This window comes from Aythya ferina (assembly GCF_964211825.1).
Source record: "Aythya ferina genome assembly, chromosome: 9".
Lineage (NCBI taxonomy): Eukaryota > Metazoa > Chordata > Aves > Anseriformes > Anatidae > Aythya > Aythya ferina.
In genome coordinates, this window is record NC_140305.1 from 5,157,964 (window position 1) to 5,174,658 (window position 16,695).

The following is a 16,695-nucleotide window of genomic DNA, read 5'->3' on the forward strand; positions in this document are numbered from 1 at the left end:
GAACCTTTAGACAAAAAAGAAGAGCTCCAAAGTTTTATAGATCCTCCTGAATGTGTTGCCCCTTGTTCTGGGAAACAGTTAGTGGTTTTACCTATGCACAGAGTAATCAGCTGGACGTGAACTATATCTCTGACTACTGGGATAGCTGGCATGAGAATTTAGGTTTATGAGATTTCAGTAATTTCAAAGACAGTTGCTTTTGCCTGTCTGAACTTCAGTCTGAGACGAAACTGTTTCTCATTCAAAACATATAATAACATTCTACATTTATTTCACTCATCAAATAACTTTAACTAAGTTTTCTATATTTACAAATGAAAAGTCATTTATTTTGGAAAGTAAGCAGATTTTAAAGAATCAAGAAGATGCTATAGATCTTTTTGCTTTCCACATGACTGGGAAGACTGCTTTACTGCTGTATGGAAGTTGCAATGCGTTACCCCTAACTGGAGTACCATCCAGAAATAGCACAGATTTGCTGTTACTCCAGAGCATGACTCCTTAACTTTATTTTCTAGCTATACTTTAATACATTACTCTATTTGTACTGTTTAATTGAGGTCCAAAAAGGCCAGCAGTTAGCAGCTACACCATCATCTTTGTTCTTTTAGACTCATTGACACTCTGCCATGTGAGTTCAGTTACCTGCACCCAGTACAATTGAGAGCAACACTCATTGTCAACATACCAGCTCCCTGCAGGGCAAAGTCACTCGGTCTTTCTGTAAGGGAAGAGAATGAGAAAACAGTGGCCATTGTTCTTCAAGATGCAGGTCAGGCTTGATTATAACTTACTATTAGATTGCACAAGTGATGCATCTTATAAAAGGAGGCCATGCACAGCCTGTGCTGGGAAGTCCTGAGCTGTACGGAGTACAGAGGAAGCCGCTAGTCTAAATGTGGAGTTGTCAAGGAGGGCACTTCACTTATACGGTATTTGACCTTTGAATATGATGTTCTTATTTTTAATGAAGATATAAACCTGAGTGACTTCATATGTTTAATGTCCTTCATTCTGCTAAAGAACAGCATATAAGGCTTACAAAGTGCTATTTTGCGCTTTCAAAACCCAGAGAAATACTTTTATCTATACAATCTCAGCAACAGAGTGGTATTTTGTAAACACCCAAACCTCTTCCTTCTAAATACAAATGGTACTGGTATTTTAGAGAGTACTGGGGGTATTGCACCTTTCAAGTAAAGTCAGGAAACATAAAGGTCTCCTTTATGTTTGTGTGTGTTCAGTCCTCCCTTCATGAATCTTCCCCTTAGTTTGCAATGAATAAGTGCTAAATTAGTTTTATATTTTTTGTTCAATGTCCTAATTCCAGTGTATAAATTTTGTGTTCTGTGTTTGTTTGTTTGCTTTTTCCAAAATGTATGGAATAGTACCTCACATATCAACAAAGTTACCTATCTGTGGAAGTGGGAATATCCATATCTGGTCCTAAACAGATTATCAAGGATTATTAAATAAAATATCTGTACATGAACCTTTGAGAGAAATGTAGCCTTACTGATGTTTGACTGTGGATTTGTGCAAAAAGCTGAAAGTAGCTTCCTCGTAACACATTGACTTAAGCTCTAGTGAAGGTGACTTAATGAATATTTATTTTAGTTTTCAGTTGAGAAAACTAGGAGATTTCATGTGGTCTGTTATCATGTCAGAAATGATGACAGATTATTAAACCACGGTAACCTGTTTGCTTACTATGGTCTATCACCATGTGTTCCGTATCTTCTCATAGGTAACTTGCAGTGAATTAAAAGAACCCTACAGACCCAATTTGAAAAGCAGAACATGATGCTGTTGGGTACTCTAGGAAATTTCTGGAGAAAGAGGCCTTTAGCTCTGTATGGCTTCTAATAGCTGTCACACTATGTTCAGAGAGAGAAGTTTCACTAAGCTTGTGACAAGTCAGTTATGATGTAGAGGGAGATCTTACCAGGCTGGCCTGAATGATTCCAAATGTACTGTTCAAGGGGTGATACCAGCTCTGCATGGAAATAATTTGTTGAACTTACTTATCTTTATGGCTGTGTCTTTCACATCAACATCATCCCAAAGTGAGTGTGGCTTTGCAGTATACAACTGGCTCACAAAACAGACTGTGCATGGCTTACCTTTGCTCTAAACCTACAGTATAGCAAGCTGTTCTGCCTGGGTTACAGAATTCAACCACTCTTGTTGTGTGGGTGTTTGTTTGTTTGTTTACATTTTAGTCACTACACCTTAACTTTTTCAGCAAATGTTTCTTTTTATAATGTCCACCCGGGTGAATTAATCCAGGAAGTATTTCATTTGCTGTTCCAAGCTGCTTACTTATAAAAATGAGCTAGTTCCATGTTTTACAGTATGATTCAGGAGAGATGGATGTGATTACAGGCAACTGTGTTATTCTCCAGTCTTCAAAAAGCAATGGTCTGCTATTTCATATTCATGTAACATTGCTCCAGAGAGTTGTCCAAGAAAGGAAAATTAAGGTAATAGATAGGATAGTAATGTCAGCAAGGAGACTATAGACAGCTTCTTGTAATCGAGGTTTAAGTTACATCTCTTTAATCCATTGTAGTCTTGGCATCATTTGAGTTATCTACGTAGCTGAGTCACTGGAAAGGTTTTTGGGGGTTTCTTTTGTGTGTTTTTTTCTTTTGTTCTTCAGCAATTTTGAATCTCCACTGATGCAAGAAGTCCCAGAGCACCAAGGCAACAGCACAGACAGTTCGGGAAGCAGTTTGGGAAGCTCTGTCACAGCATGTAAAAAGGTAACTTCTAAGTTTATGTTATTTTCAAAGACATATATATCCTGGCTTATAGCTCTTCTTTTTAGCTTTTACTTTTATTGAGAAATACAAAATTTAACTGATGCCTAAAGAAGAAAAGGACTGATACAGAAAAATAAATTCTGGACGCTGTTATGGTATCTTGCAATTTTGCATGCATGGTCTATACTTGTCTTGCTGCAAAATATATTATATACATGTGGGAGGTAAGTTTCCTAAGTATTTCTTGTTTTCCTTGATATCTGGCAATGTGAAATAAAAGTCATAAAGAGCATGGATAATTTCAGAACTGCTCTGTGATAGGTTGCAAGTTTCTGGGTCCCAGCCCGAGGATCTAGAGCTTTGCTTCTCTCAGGTCAAAATGATGCGGAGTCTTTCATGGAAGGGAGCTTTTCTGCCTTCCCTAGTATCTTGCTAGAAGAGTTTCAGCAACTGAGGAAGCAGTATAGATATGACCATTGCTGCTTTTGTTGTCTCAAAATGGCTTTATATGTATTTATATAATTTGGAGGATAGGGAAAAAAGAAAGCAGTGCCTTTACGTGTGTCATTAGGAAGAATCATGTATGACTGGCAGTAGTTCATGCATGTAGGTAATTTCAGTACAACTCAGAATACATGGATGCAGACCTTGGATGCTTCCATCCACTCCTGCTCCCCAGGGTCAGGCTGTGGCCATGCAGCCCAAGGGAAGACCACTACCAAAGACCTGTTGTGGATGGCAGGCCTTCTTTTGTCTGTCACTTTGCAATAACCCTCTGAGCTCTATTATTTCCCACATAATAGATTAATTCTACTTCTATTCATACTCTATTCATAGTAGATTATTTCTAATTCACATAATTCTAGAGCTAATAAGGAAGCATCTGTTTTACAAAAAAAAAAAAAATTATAAAACTTCAGAGTTCAATCCATTTCCCCATATTTCTTATTAAGTTTTTCTTTCCTTCACACTGTAATAATTATGTTTTTTCTTTTACTTTTTTTTTTTTTTTAAATAAATGACAACAATTTATATGCATAAACAGAGATGGAAAGACAAAACATGTAGAAGATAAAGATTTATTTCCCTTATACTTCTGAAAACTCCACTGTGTTGTGTGGATGTGAGGCTTGTGACTCTCACTCAAACTGTGGATGTGAAGGTTGAGTATTGGCTGTCTAAGATTTCAATAACTGTAAAATCACTGAAATAAAAAAAACTCACTAGACTAATAATCTGTACGATGGGATTGGGCATCTCCAGCTCATCCCAGCCTGACTAAAAGACAAAGTGTCAGTATTCCATTTGTTCAAAAAGCTTGCTTATTTGCAAAAGAATACCTGAGTTTTGTTTTGTTTTGTTTTGTTTTATATACATGCTGCTGACTATAACTAGAATCTGTAGAAATAAGCAGAAAAATATGGCTGAACATCTTAGATTTTTGTCTAATCTCAGAGTTGGTCGTTTTAAGTAAGGCTGAAGGACAGTGGCACAGCACAGAAAAGTGCTTATAAATGTGTTTATAAATGTTCCAAGCATGGTCACCTCCAGAAGCATGACTTACAGACTTGCCTTTACCTCCCAATTTAGAGCTGCTTCACCTGTCTGATCCCTTACATTTGAACTTTTCACTGTAATTCGAGTCAATTTTATGATTGTAGGCACGCTAAAAAAAGTGATTCACTTCTGCCAGCACTTCTGACAAACAGCAGGATATTTTGGGCTTCTTTACAGCATTGTCACAGAATGTGTTAGCATTCCTTATTTGGGGAAAAAGGATACAGAATTATCAAAGTAGGACATTACTTTCTTTTTTATCCTAGATTAGTTTCGGTGATTTATTTATTTATTTATTTTAAGTTAGATGTGTAATTGGTACTGGAGTGAAACCCTATGGGTTGCTGCTGCAAGGGAAGAGTTTGAATAGTTCACTTGTGGGTTCAAGCATTTGGCATGAATGGCTCCTGTTAGGAACCATATGAGATGTGGCCTTTTACCACACAGACCAATCTGAATAAATGCAGAAAATGTGCCCCTTGAAAACTCATTCTGTATGTTCCACTCTCATATCTTTTTTGATGAGTAGTAATTAACCAAAGCAATTAAGATGATCTGCCATGAAGACGCAGATGTTTCATTTGTGGAGCAGGGCCATTTTAATGTTGTCTCAGTTATAGATATTTACTGTATTTTAATGCCTTGCGATCTAAATCAGGGAGCAGGAAGCTGTTACACTAAACCGGTATGCAGTATTTTCCTCTGGGAAAGAGTGACTTTTCTAATCCTCACTCTGCTAGAGGCTGATTTAGTTCATTGATTCACAGCACACTGAGTAATGCTGACGGCTGAGTCTCCAGATGAGAGTGGAAAACTTTTTTTTAGAACCATGAATTACTGCTGATTTCACATTTTGTGCATGATGCAAATTCATCCTGAATTATTTTCTGAGTGTGATGATCCTGCTCTGAACCAGATATACAGCAGTATAGTGTGTGCAGCTGTTACACATAAGTATGGTCAATGAATAAAGTTCTGTTTTCAGTTGTACCATTGCAGATCAGAAGCAACCTCACTGAATTCAGCAAAACTGCTAACAATATATGCCAGTGGGATTGGCCCAGAACTCGTCTCAATTAGATAAGAATATAGAAAACTACAAGATAGGAGCAGGAAATTTTCTCAATTTCTACATTAAAATTGTAGGCTATGAAAAAGAAGGATGCTGACTGACAGCTAAAGTAGTACAAGTTTAGGTTTCTTACCTTTGGTACAGAGCAGCTCAGTATATTTTTGAAAAGATCACTAAATGCAAAAATGGCAATCAGAACATAGAGTTACATCTCTGAATAATAATTCTGCTGGCATTTCTTTTCATTAGTTAGCCCTGACAGTTTAGGCCAACTCCTTCATGCTTACATACTTTTGACCATTGCAGTCATACCTTACTGTAGTAGAAGGACTTCAGTATATTCCTTAAAAGCACAACTATCCTGGCATGTTTGAATACATATGCAAATTCCCACTTATATACATACAGTAGTAGAATTGTCCTACAATAGTTAGATCCTAGGAGTATTAAACTTACTCCTCCTATACACGCATGTCTTTGACCATGATAACATTGCTGTCTGCTACCACAGAAATATGCTCAAAAGTTCACATGGATACTTGAATTTTTTCATAGCAGGAGTATGTAAACCAACAGTGATCAAGATTGTGGAGTGGTCCAAATTATCCTTCCTGCATACAAGTATTAGTGGGAGGGTTCTTAACAATAACGTCTGTAACAGTCATAATGCAGAAACCTGCGTTTCAGAAGGTAGGATTTAAACATCCAAAGTTTACTTCTCCTTCCTGCCACTGCTTATTCAAAAGTCACCTTCTGTCTCCTGAACACCATTCAGATGTTAAAACCAGAGGAAGAAGGCTTCTCCCACACGTTCCTGCATGCCTCCCTTTCCCACAGTGCTGTCTTTTTTGAGTAATTTCCAGAGGCTTTCCAGATAACTTTAGGCCTTCTTGTATTCCTTAAATTTCTAACCTGCTGCATGGGCTTGAGTGTATCTTATTTTGCTTTTCTCACCTATCTTCTTCAAATCTTAATTGCTGGAAAATATTTTCTCAGACCTCCAACGGTAAAAAACGGCATGCCTGTTGCACTCTTCTTCACATTTCTGACTGCATGCTCAAGTGCATGTGCAGCATTCTTTGTGCACACGTGAGAGCAGAATCTGGGCCAGGGAGAACACCACTCTACTAATGCTGTTCATCTCCTCAGGGTTACTGAAAATCACATACTGTCCAAATCTTCCATGGAATAATCTCTACTCTTGACTTCAAAGTCTATAATGAAAAGCTGCATACAAAAATGACATCCATTGTAAAGCCCTGAAACATATAAATCATCCTGGAGTGATCCCCAGGCTTGACAACCGTGACCTGACCTGACTAAAATAATTTTTCAGGAGAGTTATTTCTTCTGCTAATATGTTACCTGTATTTGCTTCCTGATTAGAACATCCCCTGAAAGCAAGATAGAGATACCAAGAATGATTTAATATCTCATAGGAAGAAAACTAGCTGAAATTTGGAATGCCCATCTCATTTTGTGGGTTAATCATCTACAGTGTACATCTGCTGTGATCTAGCTGTTCTGAAGAGAAAGGATGTGTGCACACCAAGTCCTTAGGAGAAAAAGAAGAGTACCACCAAGGTTTTCTGAAGCTTGTTTCTGCATGATAATTTCTGCCCGTTCTGATTTCTCTGAAACTGTCAGATTTGGGAAAGATCTGAAGCCATTAAAGCAGAAGACAATTTCACTATGATTTTTAAGGAAATGATACAAGACCTCATGCTACTGAAAAAGCTATTTGAACTAAAGAGGATTGTTTCCTAGCTATGGAAATCATGTCTAACAAGTAATTAGAACTTCAATGCTTGAGCATGAGAATATCTCGAACCAGATGAAATCTGAAACCATGTATATATGTGAAAATGTGTATGTGTGTCCATGTATGTATATGTTGAATTCTTTATCTTCATAAAAGCCACAGAAGATAGGCTTTTGTTTTGTTGGATTTTTTTTTTTTTTTTTAAATATGCTAGATTCTAGATTTTACCAACCAGTGTATAATGTTTCAGTATTTCACCATTTGAAAACACTTATTAAAAAATAAGAATAAAAAGGCTAAATTTATGACAGTAACAGGAAATTGTTTCTTTGGGATATGAAATATATTATTTTTCCCATCTAGTCCCAGAGTTAGTTATGATGGCAGGAATCCATTCACCCTGGGACAAGAAGCTATAAAATCTATTGAGTGCAGAGTCATTGAGATGGTACATGAGATTAGCTAGCAGTCCCCAAGAAGAAACTGGTGGTGATGTGAAGCATTCACAAGTTTTTGTCATTCTTAGAAGAGTCTTTGGGCACGCTGTTTTTTTCGGAGTATTTTGAGAGCCCCACATTTGTATTCAGAAGAAATCCCATAGCAGGGCTAGAGTACTGAGAGTCTTTGCATAAAAACTTATCTTCTTTTGGCATGACAAAGAAAGAAGCACAAAGGTGCATAACCTTTTAGAGGGCACTGAAGGAGGGCACTGAAGCAAGCCCCAGTTTATGGGCTGTGGTGTTCCCTATTGCTTCCTCATCCATCCTCCACTGACGTTGATTCAGTGATCAATAGAGAATATTACAGTGAGAACAGTATTAACTATCTGACTTTCTTCCAGAAAGGTAAAAATTAGAGTGGCTGTTAGTCTGTATGTGTTAGTAAGCTTACTTCTGGATCGCCCACGAGTGTTAGAAAACTGTGTCAGCTGGCCATATGAGCTTTCCACAGTCATTCATCTTCCCTGAGAAGTGAAGAGGCCTCACTAGTTCTCACTTCTTAAGGAATGGGACTAGGCTCAGAAGCAAGTGTTCCTGAAGTAGGACAAACATGTCAATGTAAAATATGCAGTAAGATAACAGAAGATACTGTGGATAGATTTTTTTCCGGGACAGGAGGACAAATGCGTATTTTAAAATATCATTATTAAAGTAAAAGGCTAAAAGCTAGAGTACAGCCTATTTTCATGTAACTGCCCCCCCAAAAAAGTGCAAATAAAATATACATCTATTTCCCAAACATGCTTCTTAATATTACTGCCAGGGGATGATAGGCCATATAAAATATTCTGTAAGTATCATCGTTGTTGCTGCTATTCTTTTCCTCCTGTTACTTAGTTGTTTCAAAAATACTTAGCATCCCTCTTTTTCATGCAAGAACATTTCAGGGTGTGAAAAACATGACAAATTGTTAACCTGTAGATCATTTTCTCCAGACAGAGTTTTTATCCTTTGCTTCCCTACTTGTAGACTATCACAGTACCTGGAATACATGCCTTAAACTGAATTAAGAGCTGAGTCAGCTAGGCTGACAGGCTTTTTGCACAGCCAGAGAGCACACTTCATCTAGGATAGGGGGTCAGTGTAACTCTTCATTGGCTAGTAAAATTCCTCAAGTTGTGCATATGAGTACCTCTTCTTCCATGCTTCCCCATTCTCAATTATTTGTCCTTTGTACCATATTAGAGAATAAACTCAGCTAGAAACAACCTTTTTGGTTTTAATACAGTCTTCACAGCATAGGAATTCAACCCCTGGTACCTCTCAGCTCCACTTCCATCCCTACTGGAAGTTAGGATAAATTGATCCAGGCTTCATGCTCTCAATGAAAAGGCAAACATGAACTAGTGATTCCTAATGTTGTCAGCTGTCTCCCCAGCTTGTTATGGATGTTGCAGTGGCCATGTAAATTTAATAAAGCACAAGCCTGCCTGTTTTCAGATGTGACTCTTTAGCCCCCTTAAATTGTGCAGAGACTGGCTGTGTAGTCACTGCAGTACAGTTCTGGTTGTGGCTGGGCACCACCAGCCCCGGGCCATGACTCATTTCCAGACTTGATGGCATTTCAAAGAAATCTCATGCCGTGCTCAAAAAGACAGTCCTTTCTGAACATAATTTTCTACAGATACGTTGCAGGAACATATTAGAGGTCTGTTTATTAAAAGGGCAATTTGACCCCCCTGAGCACTGTGCATATTAGTACAGGGGTAGCAAATAAGGAATTCACTTCAATCTGAAGCATCAGACCTGCAAAACTAGCTTTGGTTCTTTATAGCCTACAGATTAGCTGTAGTCCCACTTTGGTTTTGTTAGATCAAAGCTTGAGGCATCTGTTGTAGGACTGAGTCAACACAGAGAGATTAAACTCAAAGTTTTGGTCTCAGTGTACTGACTAAGCTCAGTATTCATTACGACAGGTCTTAAGTACTTTAGCTTCTCAAAAAGCAGAAAAATATATTTAAGAAGAAGGGATCTGTAGCTTAGGCAGTCCCTGAAATCATAAAAGCTGCAAGTTTATACACTCTGGTAGAATTAAATAATTAGTTTTTCTAACATCTCTGTTGCCACTTTAACATAGAACAAAACTCCTTAGCAATATTTTCACATACTATATATAAAACACATATTATTGTATACATATATATATATATATATATATATATAAGGCATTTCCTTCAAGGACTTTTAGTTCATAGAGAAAATTGGCTAGTACTTTAGAGGATATGTGTTACTTGAATCTTAGGTACAAGGACAGGTCCAGATGAAATGGAAACAGGGGTCCCAGTCTTACCTTCCAAAAATATTTGTAGGCAATATTTTCTTTGAGCTCAAACAATAGAGTTCAAACCCCAAAGCAGAGTAGGACTAATTTTTTTTTTTTTTTTAATTATTTTAACTATTTTTAACTATTTTAACAGATTCTCTGCAGTAACAGTCTGCTAGAATCAACAGACTACTGGCTGCAGAATCAGAGGACACCATGCCAAATTGGCTTTCTGGAAGACAAGTCAGAAAGCAACTGTGCCTCAGTAAGTACTCACTATGATCTCCTCTGGGGAAAAGTCCATTGAGAGCTATTTGGGTAAGGTGCGGGGGCAATCACAGTACATGTTAGATTAAAAAAAGACAGTGACTAACTGACTCCAAAATTATAGCCATCTATCTATAGTTTCTGTAGTTTCCAGCTTTCTGTTAAAAGCAAACATCCAAAGCAAAAATTTGCATACAGATTTCTATACAGAATACGTTAATAAAGATTGCTTCAGAGGTTTCCCCACATTTGGCTTCAGACTTTGGTCCTCCTCTTTCAAGTATGCTTGTAGCCTGCAACTAACAACAGATAAAAATAAACCAAGAAGAAAATTATTCTAAACTGTAACTTGTTAAGGGGCAGGTAGGAATGAGAAAATGTTTAAAAAGCTGCTCCATGTTCTTGAGGGCATAGAGGTACAATTAGAGAGAAAACTCCATCTTAGATGAGGAGAAGCTACTAAAGAACTCAAATGGAATTTTTCTACATTTGAAATGAAATTTAAATTTCCCCAAGTATTGTTATAACGCAATTAAATTAAGAACTTGGTTGAGCTTGTATTTGAAAGAATAGGAGTTTTTAACATATATGTACCATCTACATAAACGTGGATGGCAGTACATCTCTATAGTTGTAATTGTTTTTCATTTGAGAAAGGACTTGAAGAGCAGATCCTTACCAAGGAATCCTGTTTGCTTGCTCCTCTCTGACTCCACGAGTAGTTACTGACTACTAGTACTGCTATTAGTCAAAACTACTAGTAGTGAAAGTTTTCTCAGGTGAAAGGTTTCCAGCAGTGCTCATGCTGCATGATCTAATGACCAGATGAGGACTCTTGCAGTATGTGCTGGGATTGCCTCAAGGACATGCATGTGTCAGCTCTGGCTGACAAAAACCAGATGCCTTCTGTCAAGGAACTGAATTTCCATCCCATGGTGGTGATGACTGGAGGCATTGTGTCTTGCCAGGGGGTAAAGCAGGAGGCTAAGAACAGTAGTGATACTAAACTGTAACTTTAGCCCTCACCTCCCCACTGACACTGGCAGAACAGGGAGCAGAGAAGTCATGTCTCCTTCTGAAAAAAAAAAAAAATCTCAACAAAGCAAGGACCAAAAACAAACAAGGAACCAGAATTACTTAGAAAACATGCTTTTAGAGCATGTAAAAGTTGGGAACAGGGTCAAAGGTTTTAGGACTCAATGTCATGCTGTCCATTCGACTATCAGCTCCAAAAAGACAGGGTGATCAAAACGCATAACCTAATTAGTGTGTGCTAGTAAGCAACCACATAGGTATAAGGTGAGAAACAGACTTCTGCATTGCTACTTTGGATGATTCTGGGTGAAACAAGGAAGGGGGTATTAAAGAGGAATGGTTAGTTGGATGGAATGGTACTAATTCCCAAGACTCCCAAAACTAAACAGAGCTCAGTTTCCTCTTTATCATTCTCCCAAGCAGAAAAGTCACAGTATTAGAAAGTACACAACATTGTTCAACTACAGCTGAAATGAGCAGTATGTTGATTGAGCAGTATCCTTTAATATATTCTTAACCAGAACAGGGTAATCAGGCAGGTAATCAGTGGTATCCTTTTTTCTTGATACAGAAAAGGATTGCTTTTAACACAAGAGACATTTACCACAGTTACTTGGTTTTACTGTTCATTATTTCACATCCTTAAAAAAAAAAAAAAAAAAAAGGCTTATTTTTTCAGAGGAAATGAATACCCCTAATAATATAAAAATGAAATGTGCCTTGCTTTTTGGTATGTTAAGCTTTGACACTACTGAGAAATATAGATCATTAAAGCAAGACTTTTCTCAGACGTGGTTGGAAAATAACCAGTACAGCTTCTCGATACACATGACCCCCCACAATACTGCCACTAAACCTTTTCCCCTCGAAAGCACAAATCAGGTTTTATCTAGCCTTGGTCAGTCCCCCTGTAGGGAAAATAAGCATTACTCTTACCATTTTACAGATGTGATAGAAGAGTCAGAAGTACTGAAATGACTTTCATTATAATATCAAAAGGAGTTTCATAGATAAGGTGTTTCAATAAGTCTCAGACCCAAATCTCACACGTGCTAAAGGTCCGCAGCTTTCCCTGACAAAGTCATGCGGGGTGATAACTTTCTTTTAATCCCCTTTGTCAAAGAGAAGGTGAAAAAGACAAAACTCTTTCCTAATAAAACAGCTTTTGTTATGACAGTATGATGGTATAGTTCTGCATGGAGGCAGTGGGGTGGACAGAGATGTACCATGAGGCTTCTGCCCGACAGTTCCTAATTCCACCCGAAACTACAAACTCTTGGCAGACCCCTTTCTTACATAAAAGGATAACTAGAATCTGTTTTCAGACAAGGTCTGCTAAGTTGTCTTCCCCCATTGCCTGCTCACTTGCATAGCGTGCTCAGAAGACAGCCAGATTTCCCTATGCAGCTTTCTGCACACAATGCCAGCTCTATGCACACACATACACACAAATGTTCTGTAATTTTCAAAGAGAAAGTTTAGTACCTTAGTTGATTTTGGAATTTACAATTATAACTATGGAAGAGATTGTGCTGAAATAGAGATATTGAAATATATGATTTTGTATTCACCGGATAGAAATAGAATTCACAATAATATATTAAATGAAATGAAAATATATAGAGAGAGCATTCATTTAGAAACCAAGTTGTTAAATGTTCTTTTGGAACATCACTGTTCATATCAAGATGGAAGGTGTTAAGTGGTGTGGAAACAGTTTTTGATCTGTCCCTGAAAAGTTATTCTTTTGAATTAAATAGTCAGTCAAACTGTTATTAGCAGAACGGAAGCTTTGTTCATGCTCCTGATTGATTTAATCTCAGAGGTAGTGCAGGACAGAATTTTAACTCGAGTACCTAAAATATTACAGAACTAATGTAAGTACAAGCAGTAGACTAGGAAACTTTGATGTTAATCATCAAACCCGACATGGAGACCAGAGTGTAAACACGCTACTTTTTACTGTTGTCCCCTCCCCAAATTGCTCTCCCCACCTTAGGTACATGTATATCCGGCTGTGCACAGAACATGAGCAAACTCAGGAACAGGGAGCACTTAACCACTGTTCAAGCATGGTAGTTCAGCATCATATGCAGAACCTGCAAAGCATTTTGTTCTGAGTTCTTTCCAGTGTCTGATTCTAAACAAGTGATGACAGCAGCAATGAGAAGGAATATGACCATGGAGTAGTTTCCCCAGCTACTCAGTTAGACAGCAAACCAGACTGCCCTTTGTGGAAAATATGCTTTAATTTCTCTTTTATGGAGACTTTATAAGCTGCTGTTGCCAATAGTGCCAGAGATGTTTTAATCAAAGTTGCCATTAGGTTTGCAGAAGGAAAAAATAAATCTAAAATGTACTAGATCATTAATGGTTGCTTTTCTCAAAGATAGTTTTTAGTACATTTAGCTATAATGTTCAGTTTTCACTTGGAAGAGTTCATGTTTAGTTATAAGAGGCCTAATCTTACTGTAACTATAAATGCAACAAGACCATATGAACATAGATTTCAGAAATGTTGTATTCATTATCTCCCATTACAGATTAGCACATTTAGTACAAGTAAAAATAGAGTGATGGCTGTCCTACATATGCTCACCAAGTATACTAAAATCAGTTTATTAAAACACTAAACATGTAACTCAGTTATAACAGATCTCTTTTCCAAAGAGAATTTTTTAACAGAATGGGCATTTTGGTACATGTAATAATCCATTAAACTCCAAACTGGTTAATGAAAAGATAGACATTTTGATATAAAAAATAATAAATTGTGTTAGAGGAATGGTACTGCATATTTGCCTAAGTTGGAGATATTTTCCTGGGCTCTGAAAATAGGACAGTGTTTGTGGAATATATTTTTTTCATTACTTCAAGTTCTGGTAACCCATCATAATAGAAGAAATACTAGCGTGTCCATATTTAATCCAAGGACTGTGGTCATCTGCAAGGATGAACAATAGAAACCATAGGGAGAAATAATAACTAGATGTGATACCTGTTCTCTGTTTTTATGCCAACTTTGTGGTATGTTGGTCAGCTGTCTATCAAAAGTGTTATATGTATTATGAGTATGATGTAAACAGAGTTTGAAAGGTTGTCTTGTCCTGTCTTCTTCTAATTTCTGTAGAAGACTAAGAGCTATTTTTTGTCCAATTCTCTGTGTTTACACTTAGGAAATTAGATGAGGTACCCTGGAATTTAGCCCAGGTGGACAGGGCTAAATATTAGTTATTAGGGCTTTCTATGAAGACTTCTTGCAGAGGCTACCAGGAAGGGGCTGCTGAAAGAGATTTATGTGAACAAGAAGTGAAGTTTTGATGGGAGAGCATGAAGGTCCTAGGCTGTAGTGCTGTTTTCTTCCATTTCTGTGTTGAAATGAAACTTCTTAACAGATCTCTTTAAAATGTCCCTGCACTGAAGTGTGCTACCCTCCCTGTTTCAGATGACCCCTTTCAGATTTTGCCATGCTGTCTGCTTGAAAATGTTAAACTCCTGCAAAGAACTTCTACACTGGTCTTATGAGTATATGTGGTAGAATGCTCTAGCATCTGATTTTTTTCCTCCTAAAAGAATGAGTAATTGCTAAACATTAAATTAAACAATGATTAAAAATAATACTGTTTTGCAACAGTTTACTGCTGCAAAATTAAATACATAGTTTTGTGATATTATAATTAGAGAGTATAAATTATAAGTGTAGTTTAATTACACAAGTCTTGCTTTGTTTACACTGGATGAGAACAGTCAAAATCCACCTAATAGAATAAAATATTCATAAAACGCGATCGTTCATAAATTGTACAGAATGACTTATAAACATGGTTAAAATATCTATGATGCGACATTCTTATAACCCCTGTAGAGACGCCATCAAAAGCATGTGGCTTCACATTATATATATCTTTGTCCACTACATTGTCACCAACTATTTTTCATTGGACCTACATCAAATGTTCGCTGCTTTGGACGTGGTTTTAAGCAAACCTTATTTAAAAAGAAAAACCTGGTAGGTACTTTGTCCCTGCTTTCCCTCCATAGAGCTAGAGTATTTAATTACAAGTGTTAATTGTGTATGGTTGGTATATGTTAGTATGGGTTAAGAAACTGATATTCTTCCTTAGATAATTTGCAGTTTTGTCTTTTAGCCAGAAACTCACCTAAAGCACAAAGTCTTAATAATGCATACAAAAAAGTCATTTATGATTCCACAGATCTTAAGATTTGATGTTTTTCTTTTCACTGCCTGTGCATCAGTATGATTAAGGTGGCATTGCCATGATACTGAAGCTGAATCTTAATTGTCTTTTAGGAATTCTTCATGGAAAGATTTATTTAGAAAATAAGCACAGCAAAACAAAACAAAACGATAGAATTATAGTCCTGCAAGACATTTGCCATTCATTTAACTTGAGATGCGTAACTCACAGCAGTAAGTTTTCCAGAAGTCCCCTAGACTTTTATGTTCCAGTCCAGTAATAAATAGGAAAGCCTTTAGAACTGATATTTGCACTGGAAAAAAAATAAATCTATATCTATATATAGATATATTCTTTCAAAATGGCCTTAGGCTCCAGTAATATCCCCATAAAATGCAGCATCATGCCCTCACTTCATGCAATCATCTTGTCCCCTCATGGAGGCTGGGAAGCAGGCCTTCCTACACCATGCCAGCCTGCAAAGAATTGCACTTGAAAACCAAGAAAATATACCCTTCCCTTCCCAAACAGTGCACTTCCTTGTCAGGGGTAATGGGATTTCCAGAATTTGGCAGAAACACTTTCTTTGATATAAATACTGCAATTTTTAATGCAAAGTATCCCGGAGTAATAAAAACACAAACTTAACACTATTAGGTAGCAGTGATGGATATAGATGACTGAAAATCCCTGCTCTTCACTTGGAACAAAAGAAACCAATAAAAAACAGTGCTCATTTCTTACCTTGGCATAACAAGATACCAGTTTTTAAAGTATCAGGATTTGTCAAGATCACTAAAGGTCATTTTTAAATCTTTTTATGGCTCCTTATAACTGAAAAAAAGTCTGGCATTGCAGGCAGATGGGTGAGAGAAGTTTCAATAAAGAGTTTAAAGTTTTGAAACATTCTTGAAATAGTCCAGCAACTTTCCCTCTTGCAAGCACTCCTACTCTGTAACAACACTTCCAAATGCTCACACCAGAGTACTCCATACAAGTACATGTACAGTATAGGGTATATGCATAGACACAGAGTTGTATACTGGTTAGCTCCAGCCCAAGGGAGCAGCAGGAGCTCATGGACAGAGTGGAGGGAGAAGCAAAGGACGTATTCAGCCCCAATTTAGGCCAAATTCAGTGCTGCTATAGTGTCCTCTTAACTAGATTTTTATTGCTTCTGCCTGACCCCCTGCCCATGTGCAGTGGTCCTACGAGTGGCCTGATGAAAGCTGGGAGCATAGTGGAGAGGGGAAGATGACATGACTAGGGAAGCAG

At 37.4% G+C, this 16,695-nt stretch overlaps 1 protein-coding gene and 1 long non-coding RNA gene across 8 annotated transcripts in view; one reads left to right on the plus strand and one right to left on the minus strand.

The window, feature by feature from the left end:
• LOC311441466 overlaps positions 1–16,695 on the minus strand; it is a 293,932-nt gene that overhangs the window by 234,202 nt on the left and 43,035 nt on the right. The gene's annotated exons all lie outside the window — the stretch shown is intronic.
• SPHKAP (SPHK1 interactor, AKAP domain containing) overlaps positions 1–16,695 on the plus strand; it is a 70,357-nt gene that overhangs the window by 14,453 nt on the left and 39,209 nt on the right. For 4 of the 6 annotated variants that reach the window (XM_084529628.1, XM_084529630.1, XM_084529629.1 and 1 more), the window contains exons 3-4: positions 2,663–2,765; positions 10,074–10,184. In XM_084529628.1, coding sequence (XP_084385754.1) covers positions 2,663–2,765; positions 10,074–10,184 — 214 coding nt within the window. The remainder of the gene's footprint in view (positions 1–2,662; positions 2,766–10,073; positions 10,185–16,695) is intronic. The other 2 variants (XM_084529632.1, XM_084529633.1) reach the window with 1 other exon arrangement.